The sequence below is a fragment of the Pleuronectes platessa genome, chromosome 7 (assembly GCF_947347685.1).
Source record: "Pleuronectes platessa chromosome 7, fPlePla1.1, whole genome shotgun sequence".
Classification (NCBI taxonomy): Eukaryota; Metazoa; Chordata; class Actinopteri; order Pleuronectiformes; family Pleuronectidae; genus Pleuronectes; species Pleuronectes platessa.
In genome coordinates, this window is record NC_070632.1 from 17,279,903 (window position 1) to 17,289,199 (window position 9,297).

General features: G+C 41.6%; 1 protein-coding gene across 5 annotated transcripts in view; it reads left to right on the forward strand.

Annotated features, from left to right (window-relative positions):
- Nucleotides 1–8,106, forward strand: part of LOC128444948 (pleckstrin homology domain-containing family A member 5) — a 90,969-nt gene extending 82,863 nt beyond the window's left edge. For 2 of the 5 annotated variants that reach the window (XM_053427670.1, XM_053427666.1), the window contains 8 exons: nt 704–824; nt 2,101–2,216; nt 3,847–4,053; nt 4,190–4,351; nt 4,771–4,904; nt 5,664–5,806; nt 6,056–6,155; nt 7,071–8,106. In XM_053427670.1, the coding sequence (XP_053283645.1) occupies nt 704–824; nt 2,101–2,216; nt 3,847–4,053; nt 4,190–4,351; nt 4,771–4,904; nt 5,664–5,806; nt 6,056–6,147 (975 nt within the window). In that variant the 3' untranslated portion in view covers nt 6,148–6,155; nt 7,071–8,106. Of the gene's footprint in view, nt 1–703; nt 825–2,100; nt 2,217–3,846; nt 4,054–4,189; nt 4,352–4,770; nt 4,905–5,663 lie in introns of all 5 variants that reach the window. The other 3 variants (XR_008339215.1, XM_053427667.1, XM_053427665.1) reach the window with 3 other exon arrangements.
- The last annotated feature ends 1,191 nt before the right edge of the window (nt 8,107–9,297 follow it).

Genomic DNA, 9,297 nt, shown 5'->3' on the forward strand with positions numbered 1-9,297 from the left:
TCTTGTCCAGTCATGCCATGTATAATCCCCAGGAGGAGGACTCTGCACCCCCACGGCCACCTCTACCCCAGTCCTACGAGCCCAACCCCCCCCCAGTGCCCCCCATGCCCTCTCCCGCTGGTGTTCGCCCTTCAACTATCCACAGGGCGGAGGAGAGGAAGGCCACTAACAGGAATGGCACGCACAGTGTAAGCTCGCTTGCATTGACCCCGCCTTCATCTTTATCATCGCACCCCATTGCTCGCTGTGATGGTTTTCATACTTCATTTTGATGGACTCCCCATGTCGTCTGATTGGTTTTGGTTGGATCATCTATTTTTTTCACTTGATGCCATATTTCCTCATGTTTATTTTTTCAGTTAGATGAATGAAGCCTTGTTTGTTTTTGTCTCTTTGTTTTTATTGAATTGTGCTGCTTCATTTTCTGTTTCTGTGAACAAACGTGTCCATGTGTGCAAATTAAGCCACGTCTGAGTTTGTATGTTTGCTGCTTACTTTTATCTATTTGTCTGTCAAACAGTGGTTCAACTCTCACTACATAAGCCTTTTTTTTCCCTTCAAGCTGTGTTTATTTCTGTTTCTGTTTATTTAACATTGGCCTGTCTTTAACACTGTCACTTTGTAAGACCTAGTTTTCCAGTTTGGAGACAAACTCTCCATCACTACATCATCACTGTTTAATTTTTCTGATGTTCCTCTGTAGGGTCCTGACTACAGGCTGTATAAGAGTGAACCAGAGCTCACCACAGTAGCTGAAGTGGATGAGAGTAATGGAGAGGACAGATCGGAACATCCGTCTGACAGAGAACATCCCGGAAACAAAGGTATGTAAGAGTAAAATAAGATCAGGCAAACATGATCATCAGACAACTGTTTTCCTGTGAGTCTAAGTAAATTATAAATACCCCCCCAAAAAAATCATACACCTGGTGAAATTATACTGTTTCTATTCAGTTGTTTTGTGATATCTGTGTCCAAGTGCGGACATTTTTCAAGATGCTTAGTCTCTTGCTGTAATTGTGGAATAGATAAAAAAAAAGTTTGTCCTTTGCTGGTGTATGCTAACAATAGCTAGCTCGACGTAGCTTGGCTGCACAGAAGCAATAATTATGTGAGGACCGGCTTGAGTGGGAAAAAAACAAAACTAAAAATTTATGTAAGAAGCAGATTCTATCCCCTTCTCCCAACGTTTACATGTTAACTAACTAGCTCCATCACATCCCATCTCAAAATACCTACCAGCACCACTTATGCTGGCAGCAAGAGACCATATTCAGAGAAAACTGACATGCAGTAAAACCTGTTAAACCCGTTTCTAACACTGTTATCACTTTGACCTGAAAAACAAATACATGGTGAGACTGACCTTACATCAGTGTTTCACATTTGAACTTACATGTCAGCCATTACCCAGTGTCCAGCTGTTACCATTGCTACATAGTAAAACTGCATAAATCACCGAACTGCTCAATTGTATTGGGTTGAAATGTGTGTAGGAGCCAGGATCACTGAGTTATTACTTTATTTAGATTTAATGGCACAATACTTTCTCTGTGACAGGATGGATTTGATTTACTTGCAGAGCAAATTGGTCGACATTAGGTGAAACGGCTGGCAAGGCATAATTCAGGTGTTGTGAGGTTGAATCATTACACTGTAGCCTGAGCAATCAATGGTAACAAGAGGCTGATGCTGCTTGCAAATTCTGCTGGGAATTCTATAATTATCAGTGGAGTGAGTATGATGACATGGTTCAGGGTTAAACTTGAGGGTCTCACAGATACATATGTTTAATACTACAGATGGAAAAATATTAATAAACTCCAGTAGGTGATAACAAGCTTATTATAACACTTAAATTGTATTCATCTATGTGTTAATCTGTAAATATCCTTCACTGTTGAACGTGTGTAATGCTTTTCTAAGCCAGCTGTCAGTAGAGGATAATGATAAATAATTATGTGCTAGCGTGGATAAGTATCTATGAAGAGTTTTTCTGGTCCAACATGTACATCCTGTATTTTTGTATTGTGCAAACGGATGCATGTAACGCAACAGTTTCAATTAAAGCAATTGCTCTGCCATTGAACGTGTTACTAGGAATATCCTACCCAGTTGGCATCGTCCCACCCAGAACCAAATCTCCGGTGCCTGAGTCGTCCTCCATCGCCTCATATGTTACTCTAAGGAAGAGCAGGAAGCCTGACCCCAGGATGGTGAGTCCCTGGACCTTTTTTTCTCTCTGGAAGTGATGTGATTTCTGACAATAAATGTGAATAGTTTGGCCTTTTTTAACCTTTTGGGTTAACACATGGTGTCTGATATGGTCTGGAATAAGCTCTTTAATGTAAAAAGGGCTGCATCTTGTGGCAAACCAGACATTTTTTCTCTCTGAGGTAACAGTACAAATATGAATGTTTAACAAATTCTATTTCCTTTTCTTATCTTGAACTGACAACAACTTAATTGTCTTAAACCTCCTTATTTGTTTGTCCTTGTTCTTTAGCTTCTGCTTGAAGCGAACATGTGCAGAAAAGGCCGCTCGTAACGTGGCCAGGGTGTGACTCGTGCTCTCAAACCCACGCTGTCGTAAAATAGACGCCGAGCTGGGTTTAGACAGTTTCCAGCCTCAAACTGCTATCAGCTTAAATATAGAAACATGTCATTTGTGCACCACACTTTTGGGTGTGTCCTGTTTTTAGTCTGTCTGAGTTGGAAAAAAGATGGACATGGAGTATAAATGAACATATGTGAAGCGTCAGCAAACACATGCTCACGCAGTTCTCCCTGGAGGACCCAGAGTGCAGTCTGTGGTTATAAGAGTGTGTCATAGGCCTATATAGTTCAGCATGGGCCTTTGGGTCTGAGCCTCTTGAACAATCTGGAGAGGGGGGGGTCTGCGTCCTCGGGCTCTGGACTGAATCCAGTTCAGCCGGGCCGGCTGAACTGGCTGTGGCACAAACCTGAGAGTGAACAACTTCTCCTTAGTTCACTTAACAACATCAGCCATTATCACCGGCATCTCTCTCTCTCTCTCTCTCTCTCTCTCTCTCTCTCTCTCTCTCTCTCTCTCTCCCCCCCCACCCACCCACATAGGCATTAACAGGCCCCCAGCGTCTCTGAGTGCACCCATGTGTGCCAGCAGGAGCGTGCAAGTGCAAAGTAGTCAGGTGGTTTCCATATGCGTTCGCTCACTTTAGTTCTAAGAGAGTGAACATTAAAGAGCCATTTCGCCATCATTATTGTGGTCATTATGTCCATCATGACTGTTTAAAGGGGCAAAAGGTTTTTTCCAGTGGGTGGAGACTATGGGATTATTCTGCTTGGTCAAGTTAAGACTTTTTTTTTTCAAGAATACTCAGTATTCAGTACAAGGGCTGCATTATGAGAAGTGACCCAACCAGATGATGATTCCATTTAGTTCCACACATGCATTTAGCTCCACTAGGTAGAACTGCAGCTCTACCTAGTAAAAACTTATGATGCTGGCATTTGTGTCCTAGTGATGCGTATCTGATAGGGATGCTTGATTATTAGCTCTACTTCCTTTCCACCTAAATTACTGGGTGTATGGGTTTTTCTTAAATGTGGGTAAACCCTCTAAAAAAGTGATTAACTATTCTCCCATTACCAGGAGAGGATTAAATGCTGATCGTATCCATTCCCATTGCAGACAAAAGCCAGATGTTACTGGATGTTAGTGGAAAAAGGCTGCAATTGAACACACCAACCGTAGTTCTGTCTTGTTTGCCAGTTGGAATGTGCATCCTTGCTTTGCTTGACTGATTCGCGATGCTTCATTATTTTGATGTCTGCGTGTCTGTTGTTGTCCACCCTTGCGAACAGGAGCGTCCACGCAGCGCAGTGGAGCAGCTGTGTGCTGGGGAGAGTGGTCGACCCAGGATGAGTGTAGAGGAGCAGCTGGAGAGGATCCGCCGCCATCAGCAGGGGGCCCTCAGGGAGAAGAAGAAAGGCCTCAACATCCGGGGCGGCGGCCAGGGCAACACACCCTCCCGCAGTCACTCGTTTACTAAAGGCACCCGTGGCATGCAGGTATTGGATGACTTATCACAGCCATTATTTAGACACTTACTCAAAACTGAAGTGGAGTAAAGGTTTAAATTCAACCCTGTCACATGATTGAATCTCACTGCATCTGTGTCTTGCTTTTCTTACGTGTCTTTTCCAGACCCAGATGAGACGCAGAGATGAGGTGATGAGCTTTGACATTCAGGCGCTGGAGGCCTCTCTCAGGGAGCAGGAGGTGGTGAGGGAGCAGGAGACGCCCGCTGAGGAGATTGCACGTCTTAGAGAAGCCTCGCACGCTGACCACTTTAATTTGGACCGAGAGGTAAGACGCAGCAGTTGGCCGTCTTACTCATCCAGCTGAGAAGGCTAATATTAGCAGAGGCACATTATTAAGTGTTCACCAGCAGAACATTGAGTATAAGGGATGTATGGAATAATCAACCTGGAATAATTCAAAGAATTGGCACAATTAAATGGTGTTACTATTATGCTTGTGATCTGCTCATTCTGTAAATAAATGATATGGCACTTACCATAACACCATGTGTGTCCTTAAAACATGGGTTTCCATGGTGTCTTTAAAAGTCTAAAAGGTCAATGAACTCCTGACGGTTTATGTTCCCATGTTGAATTTTTGTGGGAGAATGTGGAACAATCTTCTCTGCAATGATAATAATGAGCATATGTCGCCATATAAAGTGTACCATATAAAGTGTTTGCTCTCCGGTTGTGTGTTATCAGCTTTCTGTGCCTGACAAAGTGCTGATTCCTGAACGTTACATTGAGTCGGACCCTGAGGAGGCTCTGAGCCCCGAGCAGGAGGCTGACAAGCAGAGGAAAGTCGACCGTATCAAAGCTCTTATGGTAAAAAACAGGTAAACAAACATCATTGTGATCCATCATCACTGGTAACAGTTTGATAGCAAAGTAAGATCTGCTGGCATTTCTTAAATCCAATAAGGATGCTTTGGTTAGGGGACTGTCTGTGCATGTGAGCAGTGATACTTCGCTGCAGATCTCAGTGCTATATTTACTATAATATACTAGGATATGTATCAAAATGGATGTATAACTTTAAAATATAAACTAATTTTACAAAAGAAACAATGCAGGAATGATTTGCACTTATGTTTATATATAACATAAAGAAATATATATATTTTCTTAATCCTCTGTATTTTTTTTTTATAAAAACACAGTTAAATGGTAAACAAACATTTTAGGAATAATAAAAAAAAATTCTGATGTATCAGCCGATTTTTCGAGCTTGGACATTTTTTACACAATAAAATCGTAATCAGCCCCCCCCCAAACCTTTAATCTTTATTGATCGGGCTCTGTGAAGTCTGGGGTCACAGCAGATCATGATCATAGCTGTTTCACCAGCTATGATCTGCCTGCTCTCACCATGCAGATCAGTGCCTTAGATGTGCAGAGTAGTTCACGCTCTCATCTTGCAGCCGCTATGGCATTCAAATCAAAATGTCATCCCTCTTGAGTTGATTTGAAAAAGATAGCTTGTTTATCTAGTGGTAATCACGTTTAGTCTGGAAGTAAGTTTAGAATTAAAGTTACATACTTTTTTGTATACTGAAGTCTTTTTGGTATGTTTGTTTGTGTGTTTGTGCTTGTAGTATGCATAACGCGTTGCAGAGCACGGGTCTGAGCCCAGAGGAGGAGAATGAGGAGGAGGTGACCCTACAGGAGAAGGAGAAGATGATTAATATCTCGTACGAGCTGGCAGCTGAAGCCTCCAAACGCAGCAAGCTGGTAGCAGGTAAGTCTCTGCAGAGAATGGTGGGCTGCTTGTTCTTACTTTATGTTGTGCTTAATCAACATGTATCTACTTCCATTGTGCACGTGTTTGGTCATTTATCATTGCTGTCCACGTTTCTCCATTAATTCCATTGACTTCATTGATTCTTTGTGGTTTTTGGCTGTTAGCTACACACTCAATTTGCTTTTGTTATTTCTTTTTTGCGCGTGTCATTGTGTGCTCATCATGTTGCTCTGTTTTTGTTTGCAGTGAAAAGCCTGTCATCCTCTTCCCCACCCCCTCCACAATCTCCTAACACACCCCCTCAGCTCGCTGATGGGTCTCACTTCATGTGTGTGTAGTAGCACCAGTAAGGGCCTTCATCAACCTGTTTTTGTCCATAATCACAATGCTAAAGTGGATTCGTTTTTGTTTGTTGTGTATAGAGGGGGGGATCAGCATGAAGGGATGCATGCACATTTGTATTCAAGGAAAGGAAATTAGTCATGTGTTTGTTAAGCTGCTTTCAGATCAGCACTGAACTCCGGTTAATGTCCTGAAATTATCTGGAGCTGCTGTATCTGAGAATGCAAATGTCCAAGTCAGAGGCGCCGGACAATCTCTGGAGTTTCTCCTGCCAGCCCACTCGTAAAAATCAGGAACATTTCCAAGTGAGCCATGTGAGAATACAGCAGGTTAATGTCCGGAGGATTCACCATGAGCGAGTGGGCATGTTGATGAAGTTTCTAACACACGACAGACACAAAACAGAAAAAAAAACAAGAGAATAAAAATAACTCATTGTGAAAAAGAGGCATCACAAATGTAGAAGACGCCGTCAAAGTTATTAACTTGGAAAGACAACAAGATTCCAGAACTTTTGGTGATAAAGGAAGACGATGGTGTTTATGTCCTGTAAACAAAGCCACGTGAATTTATAGTTTAACTCCTCCATTCTGCATCACACCTCCGCTGAAAGTCCCAGAGATTTCATCTTGTTGTGAAAGTGTCTGACCCGGATAATGTCCCACTGCATTCTTCATATGTGACCGACAAAGTCCAGAGAAAGTCTAGACCCCATTCTCAGGACTTTATCCGGAGTTCGAGTCTGAAAGCAGCCGTTGTAATTTGTATTGTAGCTTTAGCTGTAGCCACCACTTGTACTCATCCTGTGCATTTCTTTGAGTCTGTGTAGTTACTGACAGTATTTGTTGTTGCCTGCTGATGAACCTTAAAAGGACATTGAATGGAATATTTACTGTTTTCTCGATTTCCCCTACTGCAGCACAGGCTCTGGCTTCAGTAAAAACCTACACATGAAGGAAACAGCAGTGGAAGTATAAAGATGAACCTGTAAACCCAAGGACATCAGCACAAGGCCCACGGCCCACAGAGAGTGACACTTTCCACTCGGTCTACACCTGTGACTTCTGTACGCTCACTGTGACGTCTCAAGCTCCTGTGCCACGAACCACACCTTTCTCTGTGACACTTCTCTGCAATCATCTTCAGACCTTTAACGTCGCAGCTTCCTTTTCAGTTGTTTTACAAGGCTTTTAAGTTTAATTTTATTATTTATATGGTTTTATTAGGTCCTTGTTTGAATATGGGCCGATGTCTTTGTGTATATGAGGCTAACAGACCGAGTCCTGTTTTTGCATTGCCTAATTTCCATGTGTTCAGATCATTTTAGCTCACTTAAAACTTTTATAATCCACTAAATTTGTTTTTCAAAAATTGGTCGTCAGACAACCGTTCATATTTATCCATTAGCTATCAAGAACATATGTGGATGCGAGACATAAATAGACAAACTGTGCATCCTTCCATTGTAATGAAAGGAGGAGCCACGATCTGGCTGCAGACTAAGATTATTTGTAATTTTTTCTTATTTCTAGGTTGTAATTATTTAATAACGGGATCCTCTGCAATCCCTCTCGCGCTTTTGCCGACACTTATGTGAATGTTCTAGCCTAAGTCATTCTATACTGGGTTTTTTTGTGTGTTTTTTGACAGAGAGATATTTAAACTGACAGGAGAAAAAATCTGATTTTGGTTCTATTTTGTGATATTTTGGTTTGAAAAAGAAGAAATAAGACAATATTAGCACATGTAAAAAGCAATAAAATATGTTTTGTGGATCCAGGATGACTTTTTTTGTGTACAAAGTGTAATTATCAGAGGTTTACTGTGTATATAATGTACATGGTACAGCAGGATGGGAGAATGTATCCAACATGAGGTTACATACTATATTTGATTTGAAAATGTTCATATCCCATCTGTTTTATAACATGTGAAATAAATGTTGCCATTTTTAACGCGTGGTTGCATCTGTGTTCTGTACCAACTGTGTAGTCAGTTTTAATGTTTAAGCCTTTTACACGTGCTGCTGTTCACTAGCTCTAATGCAGTATTCAATGTTAAAACTTATGTTGTTAATATTCACTCAGTCAGGACTTTACAAGTTGGACAATGAGAGCTGAGTCCACCTCTGAAAACAGTTTCCTTAAACTCTACATCCAGGCCCTTTAGAATTTTGTTTTTAATATCAATATGTTATGTTTGAATGTTTAAATGATCAGCTTCATCAGAAAGGATCATATCTTAAACGTGTCATTGATAAAAGGAGGTAAACATGATTTAATGTGAAGGTTCTGTGAGTGATGATGGCCACTGTAAACAATTTACTGTAGCTCCCTCTTGTGGTCATTTTGCTGCGGCACCATGGGTCATATTCATGGCTATCCTTCTATAACAAGCTCAAGTAAGCAAGCGAAGAAAAACAAAACAGGAAGCATTTGCTAATAGCGTTCCCATTATTTAAGGTTTATAGTTGAAACCATTTGTGTTTACTATTTAAGTGAGAGGAAATACAAAGAAAGCTAATTTTGTGGTCAGGTAATGAAAAGTACCTGAGGCAGTAATACATGTTGGTAGTTGATTGAGTGTGTTGAACACTTTGTAGTAAGCCTCAGAGAAACACATGTTAATAAGACATTCATTCTCAACTTTGGTCCAGACACCCCCTACAGGTTTTCCTAGAATATAAATTGTATTTCATAGTTTCTACCCAACAAACGAGGCGACCATCTAAAACAAAGAAGTGTCCAAGCGGCTTGTCATGAATTTCCTGGAGTGGATCTACCACCCCACCCTGAGAGAAGCTGCAGCCTTTCCATCGACTTGTACGGAGCTGACGGTGTGTCTGTCAGTAGTCGATGCGTCAGGACTTCCATGGATGATCAAGGAATGGATTTATCAGCATGACATCTTGCTGATGTGGCTTTTGCTGATATTTGAAAGACCATCGTGGGGGGTCGGTTCCTTCTCAGGAGGCTTGGTCTACTAAACAGCATAACCTTTTATGGACAAGCTGAATCTCCCTTTCACCGGCCTGACCGAGGATTTAAAGTCACTGGAGTCAAAGAGGTAGGAAGGAGCTGGCACTTGTAACAGCCACATGGGGAGAAGCTAGGCCGACTCTAGCTGCTCATAAGATCACCTGAGCA